Below are 14,838 nucleotides of genomic sequence, written 5' to 3'. Positions count from 1 at the left end.
TATTTTACATATGTACATAATTAATAATAATATTAATAAATGTTTTGCTTAATTATAAACGCGCTCTCTTACTATTTATGCTATGGCATTTGCAGCGCTCTCTTCTGTTCGACGTGACTTGCCATGCTCGCTCTCCAGATGCTTTGTCAAGGTGTTGTACCATTCGTTCATATGGCGCGTTATTATGTTCATAAACTTGGACACTTTGGTTTTAACTGTGCTGACAATATTCTCCGAGAGCGTTATCTTGTGAATAGTTATGGGACTCTTGGTGTTGCTAATCTGCATTATTTTAGACTCTTCGGTTGTGGAGCTAGTCTCAGCCGGCTTATACTCATAGTAGGTGTATTGACCCAGAGGCAGCAGCTCTGCCCGATCATTCTTATCAATTGCATTGGACTGCAGCGCTTCGTCCAGTGTATTGTAGTGCAGCGAGCGTTGACGCCTTAGCGCTGGCCTGTCCCACCAGGCAGTGATGCCTTCGTTAAGGGGTTTCTGTGGCAACAGTCGCGGCACTGGCGCCAAAGCTTTGGGCGTCAGCTTGCCACCAAAGTAATCCTCTTCATGATCCAACGACTGCTGTGGCTGCTGCTTTATAGCAGGCTTAAGATCGCTTACGAGGTCCGTTTCTGGGGAAGCATCACGCGCTGCCTCATCGCCCAGCGAGAACTCATGCTCATGCTCTGCTATGTGACTGAGAAAATGCTTGCCCAGCTCACGCTGCGCCTGCAAAAAGTCAGCAGCAGCATGTCCGCTTTTAGGCGCAGGTTTAGCTTCCTGACGCACTGGCTCCACTGGTTCCACAGGCTCCACATCGCTCTCTGGTGTCTGCTCAATAGACTCCAGCGGCTTGGCTGCGCTCTTGCGCTTGCTTATGCTGCCTTTGCTGGAAAAGGGTTCGGGAAACAGCAAAGAGTTTAACTTCAAGCCCAAGTTAAAGGGCTTAAGCGGTTTCGTCAATGGAGGCGCTGCCTCAAAGAATTCTGTGGGCAGCAGCTGCAGCTTTTGACGCGCTTGCTCTAGCAGTGGTTGCTCCTCGGGCCGCTCCTCCAGACTCTCTTCCTGCGAGCGCTGCACAATTTTCATTTTTCTGCGCACCGCTGGACGTCGCTGCTTGTAGCTTATGCGCTCTGGCTCTGGCTGGGACTCGCTCTCCTCACCATCCACCGTTTCTATGTGCTTGAGATGCACATCGCCCTCAGGCAGGCGTGTGTATGGCGGTGGCTCTGGCTGCTCGCCCAGCTTCTTGAAGAACTCCTCCTCATCAAACTCAGTGGGATCAAAGAGCGGCTTGACCTTGCGCTCTGGCTTGCGTATCTCGGTAATCTTTTTGGTCAGTGCAGTCTTTTTGCCTTGGCGATTGTAGAAGTAGGGACCACTGTAGCTATCAGCGTTGCGTCTGCTGCGTCCAGCACGCTCTGCCACATCGCGTGTCTGCTCCAGAACCTGCGTGAGCCATTTCATAGCTTCAAACGGATGCAGCGCATGTCTTCTGCTCTTACGGCCAGTGGATGTGTCTCGCTTAACGTTGCCGGGTAAGCCCTTAAAAGAATCTAGCAGCTTGCACAGTAATGAAGCTGGCTGCACTTGCTCATCATTGTCCAGCACAAAGCGTCTGTGGCGATTGATGGAGCTTTGCAGCGAACCTCTGGCTACAGATGTCTCCTCTATAAGTCTCTGCAGCAGTCGATCCGCTGAGCTGTATTTGCTTGAACTGGAGCGTTTCTCTTTAGTAGACTCTGCGCTTTCTTCATGTGCTTCAATTTCAGTAAACTGACAATGCTCCAAGCTGGCACCTGGCAGCACCCAGAAGCCAACAGACATGCTGGGCGTTATGAGCTGCAGCGGCTTGACAGCATCCTTGGGTCTGATCAGCGGACGCAGCGTTGAATTAAGCAGCAGTGGCTTATCGTTCAGCTCTATGTGCTCATCCCGCTCGGTTAGCACATATTGCCAGATTTCGCTGCTGGACAAGCGCGTCAAGCTGCGCACTGTTATGGTCGTTGGCTGCGTTTCCGTATTAACTACCATGAAGGCCAAGCCACCGCTTACGGCATTGGCGCAATGTGTGTAAAGTTTGTTGCTGGGCGCAAAGGCATTCAATGGACGCGCTGGAAAGACGCGCGAGCCCATGACTTTCTTGAATAAAGCGGTGACATAGTAGCTAAAGCTGGGACGCTGAAAATCTGCCAGATGCATGCGCTTAAAGACGACATCGAAGCCACTACTGGCAGCATCACCAAGAGTTTGTGCCCAGCGCAAAGCGTCTGTAGTTTGATCTCCCAGCAGCACCTTGCTGATGGACTGCTGCTCTGCTGATGTCTCCTCAGGCAGCGTTAGCCACAAAGGCACACGCTGTTGTCGCAGAGATTTCAAAGCTGGATCGCTGTCGTAGATGTAGCTGCCCAAACTGCTGGCAGGCAACATGTTGGCGGGTCTAGGCAAGCAAAGCATTAAAACTTAAGTTTAACTTATGATAAGTGATAACTTACTGCGTCCAGCCATAGGCTGCATTCACATCCCTAGACATATCCACATATTTCTTAGTTTCCTCAACGCTGCTACCCGCTGATATATCCGCGCCCATAACACGCCAATCATCCACATAGGGTCTGAACGTATCCGTCATTAGCTTCAAGGTGTTGAGCTCCTGCACATAATCCTTGGCGCGTGCGCTGCCAAAATCTGTGCCCAGCTGCCAAATGCAATCGGTTATGCCCACCATATAGCTGGTGTTCAATATCTTGAGCGTATGCATAGAGTCCCACTCCTCCGGCGCATAGGGCACAGGTATAATCATAGTCCAGTTTACAGCGCTGCAAATTAAAGTTCAGCAGAGTTTGGATGTGAAAGTTTTGCGCACTTACCGCGTCCAGCGATTGAAGCCCTTCCATATAATCTTGGTGGGATTGCGTAGCCGCGTGGGCGCATTGCTGGCAAAATAAAAGTCACCATCGAACTTCACAAACGCATCTCCTAGCAGCGCCGCCATGCTGGTCACCGCTTTTCGATGCTTGCCATCCAGCGCATCATAGAGATCCTCTGGCTTGACCACAAAGCTTACAAACTTCTCGTGCACATCGTTGTAGGGACGATTCACATGCAGCTTCACCAAAGTGTCTGCGCGACAAAGCGCCAGCAGTGCTAGCAATAGTACGCCCAACATTTCCGTAGTTTGTTCCGTAGCGAGTTCGGCTTACAACTGCGCAACGCTGGCCAGCCGCAGCAGCTAATAAGAGTTATGGTTTAGGCCAATTCCATGGAATTGTGCTGCACTTGGCAAGAATTTTTCGCTGAGCGCTGCCCTCATTGCAATGACCTTTTTTAATGGTTTCGCATAAAAACACGTCGCTCTAAGCAATGTGGGCCAACCTCACCCGCTCCAAAATATAAAACAAAACCAAAAGCACTTGGTATGCTGCATTTTATTAATGAACAACTGTCATTGACCCATTAAGAGTTTACATAAGCTAAAGCTCTAGTCATCCTCATCGGCTGTCAGCAGCGCATTAAAGCTGAAGGGCTGGAACTCGTAGCCCGTGCCCACATAGAATTTGCTCATGAACTCCACCCAATGCAAACGCAAGGTGTGCAAGAAGGCCGACAGACCTTCCATCATGACCATAATGGCAATGGTAAAGAATACCCAAATGGCAAATATAATAAACACGCCAATAATGCCCACATAGCCCTTCATTTGCAGACCCTCAGACAACACCATGGTCCAGAGCACTTCAGACAGCTCTGCAAAAAAAAAAATTATATAAGAGATTGGCTTGGAAAATGAAGATGAAGCGCTTACCAGCGTGAGCAAGCGATAAAGCCCAAAGACGCAAATATGAGGCTGTATGGGAAATTGTACTTAGAATATATTCAACAGTGTGTATAGCCTGGTGTATCCAGATTTCACTCATAGGCTCTTCCTCCTCTTCATCATGCTGCTCATGCTTGTGGGTTTCATTAACTTCGTTTATAATAACCTCCTTGCCCTTGATTTCAATTGTTTCCATTATAACATCCATATGATTGCGCTCCACATGATGTTTGGCCTAAACGGAAATATATAATAAGCTTAAGATAGAAATAATATAAGTACCCACCTGATATTTGCGCTTGCACATAATCCAAAGCGGCATGCCCAGCAGAATCCAAGGAATGCAAATGATGGCGACAACAAAGAGTATAGTCTCCAGCTCGCGTTGCACTGGGAACATCGTGGGCATGCAGCCTGGTGTGGGCACCTCGTTCTTCATCAATATCATGTCGATAAACATAATTAACACTGAAGGCGCACAACCTGGCGAATCCGCAAAGTGCTCGTAATGCGGTGAGTACTGCACCCACTTGTAGAACATCATGAACACCATGTAGCCGAAAAGCAGCAGCAGGAACAATACTTGTGGCACAAACTGTAGTGGAATATATGCATACTTTTTAAAGTACACAAAGTTCTCCACCGACAGACAAACGCCAAAGACCATGTGCAGCACACCAAAGATAATGGACAGCTTCATCTTGTAGGTGTTCAGGAAGATGATCTTGTTGCTCGCCGACTGCCATATAGGATCTATGCCCATCGGGTAGGTGCCGCGTGTATCTGTTGCCGGATTCAGCTGCAGCGTTGGATTGGTCAGCACTGTCGTTCGATTATATTGCATACGCCAGTGCGTCCCAAATATATTAAACGACTTCGAGAAGCAATCGTTGTATATAAAGCCCGTGTATATAGCAAAGATACCCATAAGCATAATAATATAGCGTCCACCAAACAGAATTTTCCAGATTTCACCAGCGCGCTTCTTGCACAAACGCTTCTCGTCCAGCACCATCCATAAGCCAAGTATAAAAACAATGCAGCCGTGTCCCATATCTCCAAACATGACAGCAAACAAAAAGGGAAAAGAAATGCAAGTGTAGAGTCCAGGATTCACCTCACGATACTTGGCTATGCCATAAGCATCGATGAGCACTTGAAAGCCATAGGTAAACTTGTTGGTGCGGAAGTATGTGGGCGGATCCTTTTGCGTGTCCAGCACATTGAATATGGTGGGCACAGTGCTGCCCAGCGTGGCAGATGTATCCGCCAGCAATGCCTCCACTTCCTCCAGCTCCTTCTTGGGCACCCAGCATTCGCCTATCAAGCACTTGCTGCCGAAATCCACATTGAACATGTTCAGCGTATGATAAATGGCCTTCATCTTCTTCACCATGGCCGACCAGTTGGGCAGCTGCTTCATTATTGCCTTAAGCACACAGGTGCGATGATCCTCGGTTTGGCTAATGATTACCTTCAAATCTTCAATTCGCACATGCACGCTCTTGATCATGTCCACGCGATCCTGATGCGCACTCGGGCAAGGATACATCGTAGCATGAAAGCCTTGGCACACCTTGCGTATGCGCGATTGCAGCTGATCGCCCTGGAAGAACACCACAAAGATGCTCTTCAGCACCATGTCGCCAGTACGTGGATCCTTCACAGGCGCCTCCATGTCCGTGCGGCGCACCAGCACATTGCCACGCGAAATGCGCCACAACATGCGCTCAAAGGCGTACTGCAAATTAAATAAATATAAAGGTTTTACTTTGCTTCTTATTAAATGATTTTAAAAGAAATTAATTTCTTATGCAATTAGTTCTTAGCTCCTTTTCGCAATATCTTGTTAAACTTACTTGACGCTCACGTCTAATTACGCCCGCCACAAAGCCCAAGCGACCATCAGCCTGCTCCGGATCGCGATGCGTGCCACGCTTGTTCAAATCAAAGTTAGTTGATTCCTGCTCGGAGAAGAACTGCTCTGTGCGCTCCAGCACTTGAATCATTTCCGACAGCTCCAAATGATTGGTCTGCAGGCTAACATTGTTGGCTGCCAGCTCCATAATCTCCGTTTCGGTTTTCTCCAGCAGCGACTCCAGCTCAGCTATTTCCTTGGGCTTGGGCGCAGGCGGAAAGTCGTCGATTAAATCCACAACCTTAAGACCGTCCTTGGCCAGCTCATTGGTAGCATAGCGTATCTTGCGCTCCAGTTCATCGCAGCGTCGCACCTCGTTAACAAACTTGCGCTGCACCGCGGAGACGCCTTCATTAAGCTGCAAGGACATGAACACATAAGCAAAAGTTTGCTGTCCACTTGCTGCCACTTACATCACGAAACTGCACGCAACCAAGCTCACCTAGAGCAGCTATGGTCTCATAGGATGCCTCTGGCTGCAGATACATCTGCGCCAAGGACATTTTTTCGCTGCGAAAAATGTTATCATGTGGCCCAGCGCCGCAGGCAAGATCTTTCAACTTCCTGCACCACATCTTGTTGCTGTTTTTTATCCAACTGCGACACCTGCGCTTACTTCGGTGACAACAGGCGGACTATTCGTAATGGTCAAGTGACAACTATGATGAAACCTTGGATACATAAGCAGCGTTATGTACTTTTAACTTTCCAGGCTTATCGCATGAAGCGCATGCTATGGATACCAAGTAACGAAACGCATTGATTGCTGCATAATTGAGCCATCTATCAAAATGATGGAATAGTCTTATCAACCAATTGACTCGACTTCAAAGCAGAGCAGTCGACCAGGTCGTTAGGTATTAAAAACTAATTGCAAATCAATTACAAAACTATTTGCGTTTGCTCAGTATAAATTTTAAACTCAAACGCGTCGGTTGTGCATTTAACATTAATAAACAAATACATTTTCTTTAAAGTTATGGCAACCACTTCAAGTCTTCATTATACATTGTAAGTAAAGTCATTATCATTTGCTGTTCTTCTCTTCTTGCTTTATTTTAAGAAAATCTGTGCTAATTGTTAACACAATTTTGTTTATAATTATTTGTAACAATGAATATCAAAAATTATTGCTTTGAAACGATATTGAGAATACATAACAAAATACAAACATATACAATTTAAGTATTTTGACAAAAACGGATGGAATACAATGGCTAAAGGAACATGTGGGAAGAGCACCACAATACTGACAATGTCCACAAGATTTTAAACAAAGAAAAAACATAACGGTTAAGGCATAATAAACGAGCGCATATATATGATATATATATATATATTTTGTGCAGCTTTATTCCTCCTCTTCGCCATCCACAATTGCCTTGAAGCTGAAGGGCTGGAATGCAAAGCCGAGACCCTCGTAGAACTTGCTCATGAACTCGACCCAGTGCAGACGCAGCGTATGCAAGAAGGCAGACAAGCCCTCCATCATGACCAGAATGGCCAGCGTGAACATGGCCCAGGCTCCGAAGATGACGAACAAGCCAATGGAACCAGTAAACGTGGTAGTTTTCAGGCCAAGCGACAAAACCATGCTCCACAACACTTCAGAGAGCTCTGCAATCAAAAAAAACAATAATTAGCATTTAATGAAAGCGTGGACTACTAAGTGAGCCTTACGAGCATGAGCCAAGGACAAAGCCCAGAGACGCAGATATGAGGCTGTATGCGAAATGGTGCTGAGCACGTATTCGATTGTGTGTATAGCTTGATGTATATAGATTTCACTCATGGGCTCGTCATCGTGGCTGTGACCGCCGCCAGCGCTCTCATCATGTCCAGAGCTGCCAGTGGGCAGTGGAGTTTCACCCTCGGCCAGCTCCATGTTACCTGTCAGCTCACCATTGTGCTTGATCTGTTGAAACTTTAGTTAAACTTAAGCACTTTGACTAGCATAAAGCGAGAGCAACTTACGTGCGCGGTGTTCTTGCGTGTGAATTTAATGTACAATGGCTTGCCCAACAGCATCCAGGGTATACAAATGAGACCAATGATGACAAAGACCTTCTGCAGACCAGGCTGTGCCTCAAACATGAACTCCTTGCAGCCAGCTGGTGGTGGTGTGTTCTTGAACAGCATCATGTTGATGAACATAATGAGCACGGAGGGCGCACAGCCGGCAGTCTCCTCCTGGAAGTCGGTAAAGGTGGTGTACTTGATCCATTTGAAGAACCTGCAATTGAAACATATATAAGTAAATGGCTTAAGCTTCGTTTTGAGTTGGCTTACATCATGAACACCATGTAGCCGAACAACAGCAGCAGGAACAAAATCTGTGGCACAAACTCCAGGAAGATGGAGGAGTAGCGCTTGAAGTGCACAAAGTTGCAGACAGACATGCAGACACCGAAGACCATATGCAGCACACCAATAATAATGGAGAGCTTCATCTTAAAGCTGTTCAAGAAGATGATCTTGTTGTCAGCCATCTGCCAAATGGGATCCAAGCCAAGCGGATAGATGCCCTTGGATGAGGTGCGTGGTGGGAACTGCAGTGACGGGTTGCTGAGCACCGTTGAGGTATTGTAATTGTTTACCCAGCGCGAGCCAAAGATGTTCATCGACTTGGAGAACACATCGTTGTAGATGAAGCCAGTGTAGCAGGAGAACAGACCCATCAGCAGAATAATATAGCGACCGCCAAAGAAAATGTTCCAGATCTCGCCGCCATTGCGAATGCGTGCCAGCTTCTTCTCCGACAGCACCATCCAAGCGCCGAACAAAACCAAAATCAGGCCGTGACCCATATCGCCAAACATAATGGCAAACAGGAAGGGGAATGTTATGCAAGTATACAGAGCCGGATTGCATTCGCGATAAGAGGCAATGCCATAGGCGTCGATAAGGTTCTGGAAGCCACGCGTGAACTTGTTGGTGCGATTAAATGTGGGCGGCTGCTCGTTGGTGTCGATGACATTGAGGAACGACGGGATGGTGCTGCCCACAGCGGCAGAGCCATCGGACAGAGCCTTTTGCACAATGGGCAAATCCTTGGTGGGCACCCAGCACTCGCCAATGAGACACTTCTTGGTCACATCCATGTTGAACAGATTGAGCGTATGATAGATGGCCTTCATTTTCTTCACCATAATCGACCAGGATGGCAGATTCTTGGAGACTGTGGCCAGCACGCGGCTGCGATGATCCTCAGTCTGGCTCAGCACCAGCTTCAGATCCTCCAGACGTGTGCGCACATTTGTGACCATCTCTTCGCGCTCATTGTGCGAGCTGGGGCAAGGATACAGCGAGGCATGGAAGCCGGTGCACACCTTCTTGATGCGATTCTTGAGCTGCTCGCCCTGGAAGAAGGCCACAAAGACGGTCTTGTAGATGGGATGACCAGTGGCTGGATCATTGAGTGGATCGTCCAGGTCGGAGCGCTTGAGGAACACATTGCCACGCGATATGCGCCACAACATGCGCTCAAAGCCAAAGACGCGCTCGCGATTGATGACGCCAGCGACAAAGCCCAGACGGCCGCGATGCTGAGCAGTTGCCTCATCGACACCGGCAGCGCCGCCACGGTTGCTCGAGTCCAGGTTGAGCACCTCCTGGTCAGAGAAGAAGCCCTGCGTGTTCTCCAGCACCTTGCGCAGTTCGGTCAGCTCCAGATAGTTGGACTTCATGTTGACCTCATTCTGCGCCAGCTCAATCATTTCAGTTTCAGTTTTCTCCAAATGCGCCTCCAGATCAATGATCTCGCGTGGATTGGGCGCGCGTGGAATATCATCCTGAATGTCCGGCAGCGCAATGCCGTCCTTCTTGATCTCCGTCTCAATGTAGCGTATCTTGCGCTCCAGCTCATCGCAACGGCGCACCTCCGTCACGAACTTGCGCTGGAAGGCGTTGACATTGGAGTTCAACTGTGGAAAATGAATGTACAATTAGCAGACTTTCTATTTAAGGGAGTGTGTGCTTATGGTTTTTACATCACGAAACTGCACGCAGCCAGTTTCACCCAGCTCGGAGACAGAGGTATAGGCGGCCTCTGGTTGTATAAACATCTGGCATAGTGCCATTTGCTCACTACGGAACATATCCCCCATCTTGGCGACTGTTCACGTTTCCCTGCAAGAGACAAAAACAAAAAGTGTTGGTAATAAATGAAGAAAGTGTGCGGGGGGGTGCTTAAGAAATTCCGCAGACATGCAATTAAATTTGAAAACAAAAAATAAATACGCAGACGACATACAACAAAGCAAACGAAGACGTCGTCAATTTCATAATTTTTATGTGCTCTTTGCTTTTTTATAGTTGAACCTACACATGGTCCATGGCTTCAGCAGCAGTCTATATACTATAGGAATCATTTTTGCAAAGCATATGTTGGCATAAACTTGTTCAAGGCATTTATACTAATGCTCTGACGTGTGTTGCTAACTAAATTTTGTACAGACAAATTTATTGTCTAGTATTTATTTTGTTTTAGATTTGTATATGCTGTGCATCTATTTCAATTACTAGACTGTTAGCTCATGAAGCAAAACAGCAGGCTATAGACTCTATGTAAATAAAATATTCTGAGAAAAAGCAGCACAGGTGAAGCACATTTGGGGGAAACTCTATAGATTTAGTAAGCCTTAGAAAAACTCTGATCAAAAGCAATTAGCTGATAACAATGTGCGTATGCGAATCATTTTTTGTCATTGACGACTCCAAATCGAGGGCACTGAGATAATGCACATGATTAATGTTTTCTGATTTAATTAGAGCGCGACAATGTGCTATTGCCAAAGGACATGAGCATGAGCGCAGCGGTAGGGGCAGTTCAGTGGCCTCTCTCCCTCTCGAGAGACACAATATTGGCCAAAAGCGTACTACACACGCACCAAGGTTCATTGTGACATCATCAAACAGTCAACGACACTACTGATGGCGTTAGCTGGCGCTGCTGACGCCGTGGCGCGTCGAACTTTAATGGTCTGGGGCAGGAATTAGCTTTTTAGCTTTGTGGTTAGTACAGTGAAACTATGATAAAAGCAACAGATATATATGAGAGACGCATTAATCACTTATTGAAGCTGCTTTTAGCGAACCCAGCTGCACATATGTATAAAAATTAGATTGCTAAATAAATTTCAATACAAGCATGTAGCGTAATTAAAGATATATATGTATATAGTAGCTAAATAGCAATTTGCTGACTATGCGGGTCCATATCAAAAAAATTAAATGAATTCGAATTTGCTTTAAAGCAGTTGACATACATATATACTTATATCTGCATTTGTATGTAATATAATATATGTACTTATATGTATTTTTTGCAAGTTTATCGTTTACACAATAGTCCGTCCGTCCATCCGTCCGGACTTATCGTGCCTGTTGCTCATTATTTTGTTTGTCGTCTGGAAATTGTTCACTTTTTATCGACGCTTGATTTGACTGTACAACGTTTGTTTTGCTTGGATGGTGGCTTTAAATAAAAATGCTCACATTTCACATATAAGTAAGCGAATTCCCTCCCTTTTATAAACATTTTATTGCACATTTATTGCCTGCCTTAAATGAGATTGCAATTTACTAATGGATAACGACAAACAATTTTTAGCACTTAATTACATTATGAATGGGCACAAATAAAGTTCACAGAAGCGTTCCTATAAATAGAGTCGCACATATACATGCACATAAATAAACACTGCTATATACATTTGTCATTTATAGTAAAACACCTGAAAATTATAGTAATAAATCATCGAAAATTTCTAACGAAAGTCTAATCAACTTTTAGTACAGCTGGGCTGGCGCTACCTTCATACATATACAACTGAAATGTATATAGCGCAAAAATAAACACACACATGCATATATATATACCGGTATTGCTTATTGCTTTTAATTAGCTTTCAATTGAACAGCTCAACTTGACTAAGCTCGACTTATATATTTTTTATGTATACGAACCACAATTAATTGGCAGCAGTTTTAATAATTTCAAAACACAACACGAAACACAAAAATTTATAATACCACAAAGCAACTGTAAAAGCAGTTCAACTTCAAAAACAACTAAAGAGCGTTGCCGTTAGCGTTGGCGTTTGGCTGGTCACTTACTGACTGGACGTGGGGATATGCGGCTTTGCCTGTAAATGTTTGTATGTATGTATGTTTATGCATTTTGTATGTATGTGTGTGCACGCACACACGCAAGAAGCGGGTGAGCCTTAATTACATTTTATCGAAGCAACAGCAATTCGTGTTCAACGCCCAAGGCACCGTGAGTCACCCCCGCCGATGCACGCCCATGCTTAGCGCAGTTAATATCTCTACGACAATGGCAACAACAACAAATACCATACGACATTGAAGTTTCGTTAAATTTTATTGTTGTTGCTGTTTTGTTTGTTTTTTGCTCTTCAGTGTGACTCGCGCGCTCGCTCTCTCTATCGCTCTGAAGCTCCAGTGTGTATGTGTGTAAGTATTATGTCTCTGTGTGTGTGACATTTTGTTCGTTAATTTGTATAAACATACGCTTATTGAACGTTGTGTTAATTTTTTATGGCACTTTTCAAACAGCTTTTTTCCCATGTACATAAAATAATAGTGTATATAAAGATTAGATCGTATTGAACAAAAAAATTATCCGCTTAATTCTGGAAATGGGTCATTCCGGGTTCTGTCAGTGATAACAGCAACACTAGTATGTAAAGTATTTCAACTATGATAGCCCCACCCAGGCATTGCCAACTGTGAAGATATTACATAATATACATTCATAAGTATGGCATCCAAAACCCCAAGTGCCTTACAAGCTTTTAATGCACTCTATAAGTCATTTATATCTAGCTATATTGTCGGGAATTGCAATATTCAGGAAGCTATATGTACTTCTAATCAATATGATTGATTGAAGTGGCTCATAAAAGTTTGAATGAGCTACTCATAAATCAATATTAAATTTAAATTCAATGCTGATCTTTTCAAACCACTTGATCATTCAATTTAAGTCTGGCAGAGCAGTATTTATAGAATTTACAAGGAAAACTGGAGATCACATGATATGCTGATTGCATAAAAACTCAGCTCTCGTACTCGCACTCGAACTGCTGACTAGCGTGCGTGACAGAGAGATACATACTCACACACACACACACACAGATACATACAGACACATTGAAAGATACAAATACAACGAGCCGCATTTGTTACGCACGATCGCGTACTCTGAGCAGGTGGCGGCGGAGTCAGCTGAAAGCCTGAGTCTTATGACTTGAATTAAAGCTGCAACTACAGTTGAAAATATTAAATTATAGACTATTCTATAGACAAACTTGGTGAATTTAATTGCAATGCATCTAACATTAATTTCTATTTAAAATCACCTTGAACTCACATGCGAATATTATGAAGACATTTATATTTCTGGTTTTATCTCACATTTGTATAATGTTTTATGACTTTGTTGCTTGTTTTGCGTTTATTTATCTTTCTTTTTTATTGTCTGTTTTGCTTTTGCTTACCTTTGCAGCTCCGAAACTGATTTTTATACAAAACGAAATTAAGATTCGCCAAGCGTATGCGCGTTATATTTAGAACTTGTTTGGCCCGTTGCGCTCCTGTCTGTTAACTGAAACGATCTCGACACAAAACCGAAAAGCACACGTCTGGTCAGCACCAGCGTTCATTTGCTTTTGAATTTAGGCACTGCGCTGAGCGCTCTCGCTCTCTGACTTAACTATCTGCTCGTGGATGTAGCCCTGCAGTTTGTGCTGTGGCTTGTGCTTAGACGAACTAGTCCATTGCTACCCTAAACGAGGTATTGCGTTAGTCAATAATAAGTTATTACTATTAGTATAAAATAAGATAAAGAAATTGACTTTAAAACTATAAATTTACGGGTATAGCTGTGGTCTAGTACAATTTACTTTTTTGAGATAGTCCCTAGAACTGCAGGGTTAGTGTGTGCTCAAGAGAGTGTATGTTTGCGCGTGCGAGAGCATCTGATCAAGTTTGACGCTTATCAAAAATCGAAATGCAAAAGTCCAAGCCTTCAAGTGTTCTATATGTGTAGAAAACTGTAAATGTGTAAGTCTGTACGTACGAAAGACACTATCAATTATAATTAACAACTTTTGGAAACAGTAATTCCCTGTGCTTGATAAGAGCTAGTTGATATTGATGATTTCTGTTTTGATTCCGATTTATTTATAGCCTTGACAACATCAGATAAAGATTGGCTTTAAATTTGGAAGCAGAGAACATATCCATACTTAAGAGCAGCTCATTTATACAAATGCCTTTTTAATGAATGACACTTAATTTTATTCACATTTTTTATTTTAAACAGTAACCGCATGCAGTTTCCGTGACTTATTCACAATATGTAATGACTCGTTACATTTGAGTACATGCAGTAACTAACTAGCGAGTAAGTATCGCCCATCTCTAAAACTGTTGCAAACAGCTGTGCTGTTGATCAACAACGTAAAATATTAATTTTACTACAAAAAAATCTGACAGCTTTATTATGTCGTATGGAGGATATAAACAACTGCCCAGTGGCAGCATCGACCATGAGCAACGTCAACAACAGGTGGCATCCAGTACCTACGATGTATTACAGCGCACAGGCGAAAGTATACAAAGATCTAATCAAATTGCGATTGAAACAGAAAACATAGGGGCAGGGGTATGTTTTCAATGTCAATGCTATATAGTTAATTGCAGCTCTTAAACATTTATTGTTCCTTTAGGTGCTTGGTGAGCTGAGCGAACAACGCGAATCTCTGCTGCGCACCACACGCCGTCTGGAGGAAGCGGATTCGGAGCTGTCCAGGTCGCGATTGATCATACGCAAGCTAAGCCGTGAAGTAGTTTACAACAAGATTGTGCTGATAATCATTATTATACTGGAATTGGGCATACTCGTTGGTCTACTGGTCTTAAAGCTGGCCCATCTGTAAAGATTTTAAGTAATTCCAAAGTTAAGCTGTATCCGAAGTGGATATGGGACATTTATTTAATAACATTTATATGTGAATGTATAACCCATAGCTTAGTCATCTAGAGTTAAGTTATTGTAAAGTATATATATATATATATG

The 14,838-nt window shown here is 44.2% G+C and overlaps 4 protein-coding genes across 6 annotated transcripts; 1 reads left to right on the top strand and 3 right to left on the bottom strand.

Moving 5' to 3' along the window:
• Positions 1 to 75: 75 nt before the first annotated feature.
• LOC108601359 lies at positions 76 to 3,166 on the bottom strand. The gene is made up of 3 exons (XM_017989258.1): positions 2,868 to 3,166; positions 2,493 to 2,816; positions 76 to 2,437 (listed from the first exon to the last, which is right to left on the bottom strand). The coding sequence occupies exons 1-3, from the start codon at positions 3,164 to 3,166 to the stop codon at positions 76 to 78; spliced, it is 2,985 nt and encodes a 994-aa protein (XP_017844747.1).
• Positions 3,167 to 3,413: 247 nt separating this feature from the next.
• LOC108603402 (V-type proton ATPase 116 kDa subunit a) lies at positions 3,414 to 6,356 on the bottom strand. The gene is made up of 5 exons (XM_017992189.1): positions 6,146 to 6,356; positions 5,674 to 6,090; positions 4,101 to 5,555; positions 3,803 to 4,049; positions 3,414 to 3,744 (listed from the first exon to the last, which is right to left on the bottom strand). The coding sequence occupies exons 1-5, from the start codon at positions 6,305 to 6,307 to the stop codon at positions 3,479 to 3,481; spliced, it is 2,547 nt and encodes an 848-aa protein (XP_017847678.1). The 5' UTR covers positions 6,308 to 6,356; the 3' UTR covers positions 3,414 to 3,478.
• A 304-nt stretch (positions 6,357 to 6,660) lies between these two features.
• Positions 6,661 to 14,804, top strand: LOC108603405 (vesicle transport through interaction with t-SNAREs homolog 1B). 2 transcript variants are annotated; one of them, XM_017992194.2, is made up of 4 exons: positions 6,661 to 6,743; positions 14,083 to 14,163; positions 14,256 to 14,424; positions 14,489 to 14,804. In XM_017992194.2, the coding sequence occupies exons 3-4, from the start codon at positions 14,263 to 14,265 to the stop codon at positions 14,696 to 14,698; spliced, it is 372 nt and encodes a 123-aa protein (XP_017847683.1). In that variant the 5' UTR covers positions 6,661 to 6,743; positions 14,083 to 14,163; positions 14,256 to 14,262; the 3' UTR covers positions 14,699 to 14,804. The 2 variants fall into 2 exon arrangements, with proteins under 2 accessions (XP_017847683.1, XP_017847684.1); XM_017992195.2 differs by lacking the exons at positions 6,661 to 6,743; positions 14,083 to 14,163 and having other exon boundaries at positions 14,200 to 14,424.
• LOC108603403 (V-type proton ATPase 116 kDa subunit a) lies at positions 6,817 to 13,427 on the bottom strand. Of its 2 annotated transcripts, none has more exons than XM_017992190.1 (6): positions 13,256 to 13,427; positions 9,722 to 9,860; positions 8,022 to 9,655; positions 7,707 to 7,965; positions 7,413 to 7,656; positions 6,817 to 7,349 (listed from the first exon to the last, which is right to left on the bottom strand). In XM_017992190.1, the coding sequence occupies exons 2-6, from the start codon at positions 9,836 to 9,838 to the stop codon at positions 7,084 to 7,086; spliced, it is 2,520 nt and encodes an 839-aa protein (XP_017847679.1). In that variant the 5' UTR covers positions 9,839 to 9,860; positions 13,256 to 13,427; the 3' UTR covers positions 6,817 to 7,083. The 2 variants fall into 2 exon arrangements, with proteins under 2 accessions (XP_017847679.1, XP_017847680.1); XM_017992191.2 differs by having other exon boundaries at positions 6,818 to 7,349; positions 7,413 to 7,647.
• Positions 14,805 to 14,838: the final 34 nt, after the last annotated feature.

This window comes from Drosophila busckii, chromosome 3R (assembly GCF_011750605.1).
Source record: "Drosophila busckii strain San Diego stock center, stock number 13000-0081.31 chromosome 3R, ASM1175060v1, whole genome shotgun sequence".
Classification (NCBI taxonomy): domain Eukaryota; kingdom Metazoa; phylum Arthropoda; class Insecta; order Diptera; family Drosophilidae; genus Drosophila; species Drosophila busckii.
Note: the sequence above shows the minus strand (reverse complement) of the source record. Positions and strands in the feature narration are given on the sequence as shown.